The sequence below is a fragment of the Lolium perenne genome, chromosome 2 (assembly GCF_019359855.2).
Source record: "Lolium perenne isolate Kyuss_39 chromosome 2, Kyuss_2.0, whole genome shotgun sequence".
In the NCBI taxonomy this organism is placed as follows: Eukaryota; Viridiplantae; Streptophyta; class Magnoliopsida; order Poales; family Poaceae; genus Lolium; species Lolium perenne.
In genome coordinates, this window is record NC_067245.2 from 241,746,095 (window position 1) to 241,759,998 (window position 13,904).

The 13,904-nt window shown below is 48.3% G+C and overlaps 1 protein-coding gene and 2 long non-coding RNA genes across 3 annotated transcripts; all 3 read left to right on the forward strand.

The window, feature by feature from the left end:
• Positions 1-532: 532 nt before the first annotated feature.
• LOC127335410 (uncharacterized) lies at positions 533-6,808 on the forward strand. The gene is made up of 2 exons (XR_007872734.1): positions 533-566; positions 6,433-6,808. It is a non-coding gene; the product is annotated as an uncharacterized lncRNA (long non-coding RNA).
• LOC139835086 (uncharacterized) lies at positions 1,292-2,535 on the forward strand. Its single transcript, XM_071825068.1, has 2 exons — positions 1,292-1,748; positions 1,820-2,535. Exon 2 carries the CDS (start codon positions 1,822-1,824, stop codon positions 2,533-2,535), a length of 714 nt encoding a protein of 237 aa, XP_071681169.1. The 5' UTR covers positions 1,292-1,748; positions 1,820-1,821.
• A 443-nt stretch (positions 6,809-7,251) lies between the features above and the next one.
• LOC127335411 (uncharacterized) lies at positions 7,252-11,209 on the forward strand. The gene is made up of 2 exons (XR_007872735.1): positions 7,252-7,907; positions 7,983-11,209. It is a non-coding gene; the product is annotated as an uncharacterized lncRNA (long non-coding RNA).
• Positions 11,210-13,904: the final 2,695 nt, after the last annotated feature.

The window sequence follows — 13,904 nt, forward strand, 5'->3', positions numbered from 1 at the left end:
TCATTGCGGTTTGTGCACACAGCCTGTTTGCTGAAATATCTATGTGCTAATCCTCTCTGTTCAATCTGCAAGCCGTGGTCGCCATCGTCAAGTCCAGCTGCCCAGTCCGCCCTTAGCGTCTTCTCCTTGGCCGCAGGTTCCTCCGCTCAGCTTCAAACATCCTCCCAGACGGCATTCTCTGTCTCCGATATAGGCCGCCCCTGTTGTATTGTGATCCAAATTCATATACTAAAGGGAGGCTAACTTCTGACGAGCGGAGCGAGGCCCATCGCCGGAGGCTTGGGCCGAAGCGTTACGGTACGGATCGTTGGCACCGCCTATATATACATCTTGTAAGCCGCCGGCTAGGGTTGATCAGATTATAAGATAACCCACGGCGTTTGTAAACACCTCCCGATATAGTGAAGTTTTGCTGGCTGGCGCCCGTGGTTTTTCCCCCTTCTGTGTTGGAAGGGGTTTTCACGTTAAATCTTGTGTCCCCTGCGTGTGTTCTTGTTTCGTTCTTCGTTATTTGCTTGTCGCTTTTATAACAGCCCCAAGCCTGATCATCCACGTCTGCGAGTAAGGTAAGCATGCCCTCCCTGACCCTGCATCTTTCTTTCGATGTCTGTATGGTTGATGTCCAAAGTTGAGTCAGAGTATGGAGTTTGAAATATTTAACTGCACTAATTTTTAGGTTGGTACAGCCGTACAGTAAACCTTGGTTGACCTCAACGTTAGGTGACCTATACAGTCACATGAACTGGCGATGTCTATTTGTATTGATAGGATATATGTTTTCTTGCCAGATTGTTTTGTCGACATCTTCGGTGATAGACTGCAGTTTGTTTTTTAGAATTTCATATTTGCATCGTTTAAGCGTTTTAGCTGGGCATGCTTTAATTTACAAGGTTGGAAGACACGTTTGTAGCATCGCACCTATTCACATTCACATCAATTTCTTACCTTGATCTCATATTCATCCTAGGTAAGCTCCTACTATGTATTGATGTACTAATTAGGGAATTTTGCTCTCTAGCAGTTCATATGGATGTAACTAGATGTCAACACTTGGCCATACGTAATGTCCTAAGGGAAAGCTTAGATGTGAAAAATCCATTATCAGACAACAGCTATGCACGATAGACATCACTGAAACAACTGATTCAGACTTAAAGAGGTGGACAAGCATAGCGAGCAGTAAAGGCTTTGTATTCTTAGCAATGTCCGGACCTAACACATTCTGAATTTCTCTACATCAGGACACGAGATCCACAACAGAGGTCAAAAAGAGGAAATACTAGGACTCAGAGCATCTCCAGTCGCGTCCCCCAAAGCGTCCCCCAAAGGGATTTGGGGCGCGCCGGACAAAAAAAGCGTTCCAGCCGCGTCCCCCAAAGCCCATTTTTGTCCGGCGCGCCCCTATACGGTGTCCGGCGCCCCGAGCCCGTCCCCGTCCCACAGGGGACGCTCCGGGGACGCCGGACACAACGAAAAGCGAGGCGGGCTCCCACATGTCGGCGACTATTTGCATAAACCGTTGGTTCGCGCCTCTTTTCTCGTCGCTCCTTCCTTCCCGCGCCTCCCACCCCACCGCCGCCGCTGGATTTCCCGGCCGTTTGGCCGTCTGATCTGTGCTGCGAGTCAGCACCGTTGTCGCGGCTGGGGCTCCCGCCGGTCGTGCCGCCGCCGCGTCGCCAGCGCCTCCCAGAACGCGCCGTCAAATCCGCCCCACCTCCGCGCACAGAAGGTGCTCGACGACTTGCCAGGTAGGCATGATTGGTCGCTGTTTGTTGCGTCGTCTGCCTCGGCGCAATTTTAACCATTGATTTTGCTTTAGCCATGGACAGCGACGATGAGATGGTTGCCCTGCTGCTGGAGGACGAGCAAGCGTTCGACGACGACCTGCGGGAGCATTTGCTGATCATCGCGTCCCTCCAGGGCATGCTTGACGCTGAGGCGGAGAAGAGGAAGAGGCCGCGCCGCGGAGGATCAAGGCCGGGAAGAAGGAAGTCGAAGCCCCGGCAGAGGATGGAGGGGCATGCCATGCTGCAGAACGACTACTTCGCCGACGGGGCAACACATGCCGACAATTTTCGGCGCCGGTACAGGATGAGCAAGGGCCTGTTCATGAATATCCTCCACGGCGTTCGAGAGTTCGACCCCTACTTCAAGCTCAAGGTCGACGCTGTAGGCGTTCTCGGGTTCTCATCCATTCAGAAGTGCACCGCCGCCATGAGGATGCTTGCATATGGAGCACCTGCCGATACACAGGACGACTACCTTCGCATGAGTGAGTCTACTGCCATTGAGTGCATGTACAAGTATTGCCGAGCTGTGGTGGGAAAGTTTGGCAAATACTACTTGAGAGGGCCAACTGAGGAAGAGACTGCAAGGATCATGGCACAAAATGCTGCCAGAGGATTTCCTGGAATGCTTGGAAGCATCGATTGCATGCACTGGGCATGGAAGAACTGCCCGTTTGCTTGGCAAGGTATATACAAAGGGCATCATGGATATTGCAGTGTGGTGCTTGAAGTCATGTGGCGATTATGACCTGTGGATTTGGCATTCTTTCTTTGGCATGGCGGGATCACACAATGACATCAACGTGTTGCAGCGGTCTCCGGTGTTCAGCAGACTAGTGGAAGGGCATGCTCCATCATGCAACTATGAGATCAATGGCCACCAATATACCAAAGGCTATTATCTAGCCGATGGTATATATCCAAAATGGGCCACTTTTGTCAAAACAATCTCGAATCCATCAGGTCTGAAGAATTCTCACTTTGCTACACGACAGGAGGCTTGCAGGAAGGATGTCGAGCGGGCATTTGGTGTGCTTCAAGCACAATTTGCCATTGTCCGGTACCCTGCTCTAAGCTGGTCTCACGACCAAATGTGGGAGGTGATGCAGGCTTGTGTGATCATGCACAACATGATCATCGAGGATGACCGCAAGAATCATGTTAGGTCACATGTTGGTCCCTATGAGTGTCAAGGCCCTCTCGCGGAGGTTGATCATGAGTTGCCTGCAGATTTTGCTGATTTTCTCGCCATGCACGCAGAGATCCGTGACAGCAATGTGCATGAGCAACTTCAAGCTGATCTCGTTGAGCATTTGTGGAGGATCAAAGGAAATACCGTGGCACCTTGATGTATCATCTAGCACTTTTTATTATATTTGATTACTTGTTTTATTGTTTGTTGTAATTTAATTTGAAAACAATCCTCGAAAACATTTTTTTTCATATGCTACATTTGATATAAATGGTTTATGTGCTAAAAAAATTATTTTAAATGTTTGGGGGCGGCGTTTGGGGGACGCGGCTGGGGAGCGACGTCCCCCAAACGCGGCACGAACAAAACACGTCCCCCAAACGCTCAATCCGGCGCGGTTTGGGGGACGGTTTGGGGGACGCGGCTGGAGATGCTCTCAGGCACTACACCAACAAAGAAAAGCTACCTACTCACAGCAATTCCACATGAAAATAGCTAATCACACTTATACTCTCAATCTACCAGCTACCAACTTTTTACAATGTGTTGGACCATGAGTCTAGTAGTAGTAGCACTGTAGTAGCAAGTAGCAAAGTGTCCAGTGTGAGGCCCATGGAGGCCCAGGTCCAGTAGTATTGTAACCCTAGATCAGATGATATAAATACAGAGTGTGGTGGTCCGAGTGACCTAACCCACCCATTTGCTGAAATTCTACATGGTATCAGAGCCTAGGTTTCCTTCCTGCTAGTGCTAGCCGCCACAAACAGTACCAAACAAGTTCTTCCTTTGACCATAAAAACCACCATTGAGATGTAGAAATCCAGGCGGCGGGAGGCCGCATCAGGTGCTCTGCGTGGGTTGCGGCTATCTCACACAGCGATGTGAGTTGTGTGAGATCGGCGGCTGCTCGCGCGGGAAGAAAGAAGAAGGCGAGGATCGATTTAGTTTAGAAAAGGTACGAGAAGAGAGGAGAACGAGATGCCGACGGGCAGGATGAGCGGCAACATCACGCAGGACTGGGAGCCAGTGGTGCTGCGGCGGGCGAAGCCGAAGGCGGCGGATCTCAAATCGGCCAAGGCGGTGAACCAGGCGCTGCGGTCGGGCACGCCCGTGGAGACGGCACGGCGGCGGCGGCGAACGGGACGAGGCTGCTGGCCTGGGAGAGCCAGAAGGAGGACATGGCGGCGCCCTGGCCGGAGCGGTCGGTGCGGGAGCCGACGAGCCACGGCCGCGGGCGCTGTGCGCGGCCGCGCGGCCCAGCCGCGCGCAGACGGCGCGAGGCGGGCACGAACAGGAAGGCCGCGGTGGAGGCGGCGCTCGCGCGAAGCTGGTCGAGACGACGGAGCCCGCGGCCGCCGCCGCGTGGCCGGCGAGGTGCGCGCGGTGATCCGTAGGGCGCGCGTGGCCAAAGGGTGGAGCCAGCGGAGCTCGCCAAGCGCATCGCCGAGCGCGCGCAGTGGTGCAGGAGTACGAGAGCGGCCAAGTGGGCGCGAGCCCGAGCGGAGGTCGCGCAGGGGGCAGCTGGCCGCGGAAAGCGTAGAGCCGTGGGCGCTCAGCCGCCGGAGTTGGGCGCGCGCGCCGTCGAAGGCGGCCGTGGCGGGGCGCAGCTGGCGGAGGCCGTGGGCGGGCGGTTGCAGCCGGCGGAGGGTGGAGATGGTGGCGACGGACCGCGGCCGGCAGGTAGAACCCGCGGAGGGGGATGCGGGCGAGCCGGAGATGGCCACAGCAGGCGGAAGCCGGAGAGGCGCGGACGAGGCCGTGGAGGTTCGTCAAGGCGCTGCGCGGGACGGAGCGCCGTGGGCGGAAGACGGCTCGCGGCAGCCGGCGGTGAGCCGGACGGTCTCGCTGTTGCAGGTGCTCGGGCGAACGCGGTCGGCGTTGTCGAAGGAGCTTCAGCCGGCAGCATCGACCGTACGAGGGATGTGGTGCTTCTTTGGTGTTTGTTACCGGGGCGCGTGTGCGCGCACTGCTAGAGCTGGGCCCCGATGCGGAGGTCCCTGATGGGAAGGGTCGGACGCTGCTGGAGCTGGTCCAGGAGGTGCTGCCCGCGACGCCCAAGTGCGTCCCGGCGGCGTTCAAGCCGCGGCTTCTTTCCAAGTTGGTCACCTGTGCGGGAGATAGATGATGAGATCAACAGTGCCAGTGAAGATAAGGAAGATGCTACCAGTCCCACCTTTGAGTCTGCTGATGCAGATAGCAAGATTATCCTAGCTGATGTGACAGAGAAGAAAGTCGCTGCTGATGAGTTACCACAGGTTGATCCAATAGACGATGAGAGTGAAAGTGACCTCACTGAAGAGAGTCGCGAGGAGGATGTGGATATGCAGATGGGAGAAGAAGGAAGTCGGTGTTGCTGCTCCCTGCTTGCTGCAAGGAGCAGAGGGGGAGAGAGAAGCTAGTTTGTATTGGTTCGCTGCAGACCAAGGAGAAGATATGGAAGGAAGTGACGGAAATCTGCTGCAGCTATGTGGGCATTGCTTCAGGGGGAGAAGAACTATTGTTGCTATCTATGATTGATTTTCTTTTAGGGGGAGAGAGAGAGAAGGGGGTGTGGAGCTATGGTGGAGGCAGGCAGTAGGAGGAGACCCTCAAAAAGGGGGAGAAAACGGAGTTGGGAGGCTGTGAGGATATGTGGTGATGGAGTTGATGAGGCTGTGGTTGAGTGGTGATGGTGATGGTTGTGGATATGTCCAGGGAAAAGGCATGCGTGCCTGAGGAGAGGGGAGAGGCATGCGTGCCTGAGGAGTAGATGGTTGAGGGGAGAGGCATGCGTGCCTGAGGAGTAGATGGTTGAGGCCGGAGTTGGCCGCGGGTTTGAGGGAGAGACGGAAGAGGTCAGTGGCCGGGTAGAGTGGAGAAGAGAGGCTGAGGACATTGAAGCGAGTGTGGATGGTTCTGCGGAACTTGTGTGGTGAGGCAGCCGGGGTTGTTGAGGACGTGTATGGTTAGGAGTTGTGCGTATCCCAGATGGTTGAAGCTGAATATCTTCGCTGCTGATAAAGAGATGAATCGAGATGACAAGATGATGGAAAGTGCAATACTGTCATGTATCCTAGGAGTTATGCTTAATGTTCATTAGTGGTAGTTGTATTTTGGGTCACGTAGTTGTTGCAAGATGACCATGGTTGTTTACCCATGATCATCTTGAGGGGGAGTGTTGGACCATGAGTCTAGTAGTAGTAGCACTGTAGTAGCAAGTAGCAAAGTGTCCAGTGTGAGGCCCATAGAGGCCCAGGTCCAGTAGTATTGTAACCCTAGATCAGATGATATAAATACAGAGTGTGGTGGTCTGAGTGACCTAACCCACCCATTTGCTGAAATTCTACACAATGCAACTCAAGAGAAAAAGGCCAGGAATCCAAGGAACTATTCCCAACCCAAAAAAAAGAGCTTAAGTAGCTCATGGATTGCTATTGCAGCATGCTAACTTCAGTCTATTTTCTTTCCACCCAGGAAATGGCAAGTTTCTATCTGAATCACCTGGCCGGTCTAGCTTAAGAAAAGAAGACACGAGAGAAGCTAGGCAGACGGACCAGACATCTTGCACGAAACTTTAATCCACTGAGTTCAGCCACCACAAGGAACATATATGGCACCACTACCAATATATTCTGCTACCGGTGTGTTGTAAAATTAGTAATATATGTAGTACCGCAAACTATATGTCCTACCAGAGTATTGTAAAACTAAGTGCCTGGCTATCCATATATATTGCTATCTCAGTTATTCTACTCCACCTGTCCGGACTTGCCGACATAATCTGTTATCATGGTACTGTAATATTACCTACTTCTATAATATTAGTTGTCCTACTCTGTTTATTGCAATACACCACTGTAATTTTCCTATGTGATGAACTAAACTGTTGCTTCTTCTATTTTATAAGGCTGCTGACATGCAGCAGACATCAGAACAAATACCAACAGATTATGAAGTAGATTGCACTAAGGTGAACAGATTATGAACTAGATTGCACTAAGGTCATCAAGGTTAATTCACAAGGTTATCAACATGAAAAGGCAAATCCGTGGCAATATTGATTTATATACAATGTTCTGATCACAAAAATTAGATTCCACATCCTTAAAAATGAGAGACATTTTGTTTCTCAATAGCTCAAGTGACCAATTTACATCGTCGTTTTTTATTATCGAAAAAGAACTCACATCGACATTAGAAAACACTGAAGAGTAGATAGTGTTAGCCATATATGTGCCAAAGAACGCACATCGACATTTAGAAAAACACTGAAGAGAAGATAGTGTTAGCCATATATATGCCAATAGATCAGCGGTACGGGCGCGGCACGCCGCGCCAATGCTTCCTAGTAAAAGTTGGAAGGTTTAACGCTTTTGAGTTGATCGGGGCACTGTAGATACTCTATTTTTCTGATCGCTGATTGGTCTCTCTGTCCCTTTAACGGTCGGTCGGTTAGTGTCCTGTGAAATCTTGCTTTTCAGTTCAATTTATTTTGTTCACAATTTATCCGGTAACTCCCGATGTCATCCGGTTTTCCGGTGCATGTGGGCTCCACCCTCCACCGCTTACCCTTCTACTACATTCTTTTCTCACAATCCGCCGCCCCAAAGCAGAGACGCCGGTCAACATCCAGTTTCCCCCCTCCTCCAGGCAGCAGGTCGTCCCGCTCCTCGACGGCCCAGTCGAACACCGCCCATGAAGGTTGTCAAAAAGGGTCTCGACCGTGCGTTGCTCAGCTGCGCGCCGTCGCCGGCCACCACACCACAAACTAGTGGAGGTTCTCAGCATCGCGTGCACCGGCAACTTGGCAAGAGGATGCCGTTCTTCGCGGGACCGGTCGAGCTGCACGATGGTGGACGACGAGGGACGCCTCCTCAGCGTGGTATTCTCGACAGCCTCATGGACGAACGCGGCATCGGAATCTCCAATCTTCCGGCTGCTCGGCGGACGTGCGTGTCCTGTGCTTTTTCTCATGTTTGCTTTTTTTCTCCTGGATTGATTTACTGTTGTTGCTTGCGGTCTAGGCAGCAATCTCATGGTCAATCCGTAAACAGTGCCATCTGTGGAAGGGGTGCGTGTAGGGGTAGCGCCCCGATGGTGAGGAGCTGCCCGAGGCCGTTGCCTCAGGAGGGAGCCATCCCTCGCGCCGCAGCTAAGGCGAGGCGGAGCAGGGCAGGGAAGCGACCACCACGGGAGCCCCACGGCCGCCACGGCTGCACTGTAGCCCCAAAACTGAAACACACTTTGATTTGTTGGGGGCGTTGAGGTTCAGCAGGAGCTAGGAGTCCCACAAGCAGGGTCTGTAGATCCTGTGAAGATTGGGGAACGAGGGCAGCCGAAGAGATATAGTACGACTATACAGACTATACGAGGCAACCTAAGGTACTTGCCTGAATTCTAATTTCCAACATACAGTAGTACTGTAGTAATTTTCAATGTGGGTTTGACAAGATACACAAGGGAGACACAAAAGGGATGCAACATGATTGTTTTATTTCAGCCGTCCAATCATGTCAAGCACCTTTTTGAATTCTTAGCAATTTCTTGACCGTTTCAGGGCTGATGGTTTCTGATACTCATTTTTTACTACTGTACTTATGGTCAACATGGAAGTAGAAAAGACAAGCAATAATTAGTAGTAGAAGATATGTTTTCATGGTTCTAAATTTCTAATAAGTTTGTTTGCAATTTAGTACTATGGATGGAGCGTTGCTCTTGCAATTGGTCCGAATAAGTGCACCATGTTTTACAAACTTTCAGAGAATAATAGATAGGAGAAGGAGAGATGCAATTGGAGCCGGTTACAAATTCGCTCCACAGTTGCAAATGGAAGCCTAAGGTCTCTTTGACCTTGCTGGATAAATGTTTGGCTCTCCATTTTAACAAGAGGGTGATAGAGTAAAGTTGTTGCCTCAAATTAAAAAGATAAGATGGAGAGAAGGTTCAGTTTAACACTGTTCACAGTATTTTGCATAGATCTTATCTCGGTTCATGTGAATTGCTGGAATTTAACCAATGAAGTTTCAACTAACTTTTGAAAGGGCACAATTTGAACAACTAAAACGCCAAGCTTGCCCATTGAATTAAATATGGAGTTATAGTTTTTTTTTTCATGTTATTTGGTACATGTGTGCCTTGCTTTTGGTTTCTCTAAAATGTTTACTTATATTACTTTATATGAATCTAGAGCACCAGTAAACAGGGTTGTTCCACTGCTAGGGAATTGTGCTACGGCTAATGTTGATGGTCCATGCTTTGTAGATTCAGAGATGGGAGCTTGCTACTTGACCAGAGGTAACAGTACCGTACTACATGGATCTATGGTATTAACCTGAGGAGGTAACCAATTTTGAATGTAGGTTGGAAGCAGCTTTGACTTGCCCCGGATGTAGTACCAAGTGCAGCTGCAACTTTCAACTACAGGCAAACATGCTTAATTGTAATTTAGCTAGCTCAGGAAACGGGAAAGTTATATAGAATGTTATTTAGACATTAAAGTGAGTACTTGAGTGCTAATCACCTCTGCTCGGTCATAGAAATGCAACCCAGCTTAGGTGCTGAACATTTTCAGTAGACATGGTCCAATACTTTTTTCCTCTTTTATTCAAACCACCTTTCAAAACTTTTTTCTTAGCAATTAGTTTTATTCTCTTAAACTTTATTTTTGGTCTCTATATTCTCTGCTACTACAGAATTGGGGAGCAACTTGACGACATTACGCAGTTTGGTCGGCTAGGCTGCTGCAACGCTAGGGGAGAAGGACATCGGTGTAGAGCATGGCGAGGCTGAATAGTTGTTGTATTTGAGAATATCCGATCGGTAGTTGTACGTATGAACACCCATTAGCATCTGTTGTTGGAGCTGCAGAAGGCCTTCTCCCCTACAATTGAAGGTCAGGTCCACTTCCCATTGTGAACCTTATGTCGAGCTCCCAGTTTGAAATACCATTTAAGTTTCTGTATGGAGTTCCAAAACTGGGAGCCCTTAGAACTCGTTACCCTCTCCTCTTTGGGTGCTGCTCCGACCCCTTCGCCACGGTCCATTCGACTAGGGTGGTCGAGGGTAGCCCCGGGGAGTGGCGCATCCGGTTCCGACGGCACCTTGGCTTGGCGGAAAAGGTCGAATGGGATGATCTATGCCGTGAAATACAAGGGCTCCCGGACGAAGTAGGGAATGATTAGATTTCTTGGTCCCTGGAGCCCTCAGGGGTATACTCGACGCGGTCGGTGTATTGTGGACTCCTGCAGGGTGCAGCAGTTACACACTTCAAGGAGGTGTGGCGGACACGTGTCCCACCCAAGATCAAAGTCTTCCTTTGGCAGTTGATACGGGGAAAGCTACCCTCCTGCGAACAGGTGGCCAAGAGGCGAGGGCCGTCCAATGGCCTTTGCGCTCTTTGTGGTGAGGTGGAGGATTGCAACCACATTTTCTTCACCTGCCCCATGGCGGGATACATGTGGGCCGGGGTTAGGGAACTCCTACACTGTACTTGGAACCCGGCGGGGGTCGGGGACTTCCTTGCCTTAGCACAGGGTTTGCTAGGACCCCTTCGTAGATTAGTATGGTTTACCTTTGCGGCCCAATGCTGGGCCCTCTGGCATATTAGGAACAAACTAACTATTGAAGGGAAACTGATCGGCAATGCAGCTGACGCATTCTTCCACATGTTGCTTTATATGCAGTCTTGGAGGGTTCTGGTCAGACCGAGGGATCGTGCGTTGCTGGACTTGGCGGTGGACGAGGTCAGGAGGCTACATGCGCGGACTAGGGCGACTTAGCACATTCGACCCGCTTCAGGGCTTTGTATCTTACCGCTTTGTTCTTGTGGTGCTGGGCTTAGCACAGGACGTGTTAGTTATGGTTTTACCCGTTCTTTGCTGCGCGTGTGTGGCGTGAGTCGTGTGGTTGGTTGTAAACTCTGACTTTGGTCGCTTGCTTTATTTATAAAGCTGGGTCTACGGACCTTCGGTTTAAACAATTGAAGGTCAAGAGCAAAAGAGACCGAGAAAGAATTAAACACTGTCGTTTCGAGTTCTCCTTTGCTTTCAGTTGTTCTGTCTGAGGCGGATGATCTGCGATGGCAGTCGATCGTAGCACTGGTGATTTTTCTATTGTTCGATGTTCTCCGCTGCATTGTTATTTATCCATATGTTGTCCTGCTAATGCCTTATGTCTTCAGTCTTTTCTTACAGTAATTTGTTTCCATGCTTCATCTGTTTATTGTGCAGGTGATGCTGCATTGGACGGTTTACTGCTAAGGTTATCTGTTTGTGCAGGGCAGTGGTTTTACACCTCTTTCTTGGTTTATTTGGTTTCTTATTTTGGTCATTCCATGTTTCTTTTTTATTTTCCCATCCGGTTTTGTGTATTTTCCTCAGTTTTGTATGGAGATCCTTCCCGTGTTTAAATTTTCCTCTTTTGTTGATGAGCATGGTTCTTCACCTGGCTTGCCTCTCATGGGCGTGGATATTCCGATGTATCTCCAACGGCGGGGTTCTTGGACTCCTGTACCGTCGGACTGTTCTTTTGTTCTTGACCACCTATAAATTTCGCCAATTCTCTGAACATGTTTCTTATACACGAAGATATTTATCTGCGTCAGTGAACCATTTAACACTTTCCCTAAAAGTATGAGACAGCTAGCCCTTGCTTGCAATTATCGTTGGATCTTTGGCGGTTTATTTTGTGATTGCATACCATTGTGCTGGAACCGTTGTACTGGAACTGTCAGGTCGATGAGAGTTTTAAGATAACTACCCCTTAGTTGCACCATCTACCTGTTAGTTTTTTACTGGGCTACTTTTTTGCGCATTTTTCTTTTAAGGAATAACATGTTGTTCTTAACTAAGCCACATCTTCCTGGCTTCAGCTTCAGAAGTTGTGCTTGAGTCCATGTACGAGGAAATATAGGTTAATTTTTTCATAACAATGTCAATAGGATGACACATGATCTCAATACTGAAATAGATAGCTTTTGAGATAACTCCACCATTGGCTTACACCACGATGTGCACCCCTTCTTTCTGAGAAAATATTATTGAATGGTTTTGTAGTTGTCCTGCCCAAAGTAAGCATTGCTACCATCTCATGATTGCTTAATTTCCTACTGATTATGTTGATATGTAATTTACCTTAAAAAGCACATTCTGATTTGTACTGTTGCACTATTTACCATAACTTTTGTTTAACCTTAATTTTTTCTGCTTATGTGAGTATGTAATTTACCTTAAATACTAATATGGACCTCTTCTCTTTTGGAAAACATTATTGAATGGGTTTATAGTTGTTCTGCCCAAAGTAAGCGTGTAGTTTACCTTGAAAAGGAGATTCTGATTTGTATTGTTGCACTATATACCTTAGTTTTTGTCTCACCTTTTCATAAGTTCACTTCAGATGATAATATTGACATATCTGCCTTCACAAATGAGCTTCGCCAAATTCATTCGGGGTTCCGAAGAATCCAAACAAGCTGCTGGGAAGGAGAAATTACAAATCACAACAAACTTTATGGGGCCTGACCGGTTATCTCATATGAGAAGGAGATTGATTAAAGCTGAAAATACCATTACCATGTGTTATTTATGACTCATAAGAGTTTTTCTTTTTGATGCAGTAAAGCGGTGCCATACTGAGGTTTATTTTTGTTATGGCGATGCTAAGACTACAGGCTTCCATGTCGCTCATATTAATATTTCACCTTGCGCGCAAGCAGTACTCTGTGCTGGAGTCTTTTGTAATGACACACTTTGTTTGTACAAACGTTGTGCCATAATTATCGTGTGTCCCTCTTATCTAGAAACCTCAACTTCCTCCAAGTAAGGATTCTTGATGAGTTAAATAATATAGTAGAGATTGCAAGGCTGTTTAACAGATTGTGCACTTTTATTAGTTGGGACCTGATGGTACGAAAGTCATTTACCTTCAACTTTTTTAGTTTAAAATCTAACAATCCTGGAACGATGTGGGACTAAAACTCAGAAACTAAAGCTCCAAAACAGATTTTGACCACTGAATTTTTAGTAGCTGTCAACTATGGAGGGGCATTCCGAGGAGAGAAAATTTGAACTGATGTTTGCCTTAGTGTTTTCAGTTATCCCGCCTGGAGGTTAAATTTGACTACGTGTAAGTGCATTCATGGCTCCATCTTCAATTTGAGGCACTCACCAAAAACATGGGTGAAGGAAGTTGGGATACATTGAGATCACCAGAGAGTAAGAAAACAAGCAGCAGTTCCTCGGGGAGCAAGGCTTGGCATGCTGGGATGCTGGATCTTGAGCTTGATCTGAAGGCAACAAGAACAGTGGCCAGGTCACGTTGCATCGCTAGCGGCTGTTCTACATGATCAATAAGCAGCCTTAGCAGAGACTGGAAAGAAGAACCCCGATCTCCCTAAAGAGCTGCGTGAAAATCAAATCGATCGCATGCGAGAGGTTAGGAACATAACTTGAAATGGTACACTATGATCCGGAAAGGATGAACTCACACTAGATGGATGCCGGTGAGGAAGAAAATGATGTTGATCTCATAAGCAGCAGAACAACCAAAAGGTTGTGCATGTTAAAATTTCTTGGATGGAAGGGATGAGCAGGAGACGGTGAAGTCGGTGGTATAACATGCAAATCTTGATGATTTGTTCTTGGATTGGATTTGGAGGGAAAAGGCAATAGTGTTTGCTCTGGACTGGGAGAAGAATGAAAATAAGCCCTCCAGAGTGGGTCGTATGAGGTGAAAGACAAGAGGATAAGGATGCCAATATGGTATTTGGTAGGTACATGCTTAAGGCTAAGTTACAGAGAGACAAAGAAAATCCATTGAAAACAAAATTGGATTAAAAAAACGATATTTTAGATAGCCAAAAATTTGCATAGACCAGCCGTTGAAGTTATAAAGTTTTAATTTTGTAAAAAAAATCAGTACATTTTGTCTGCCACCACAACTAGGTGAGA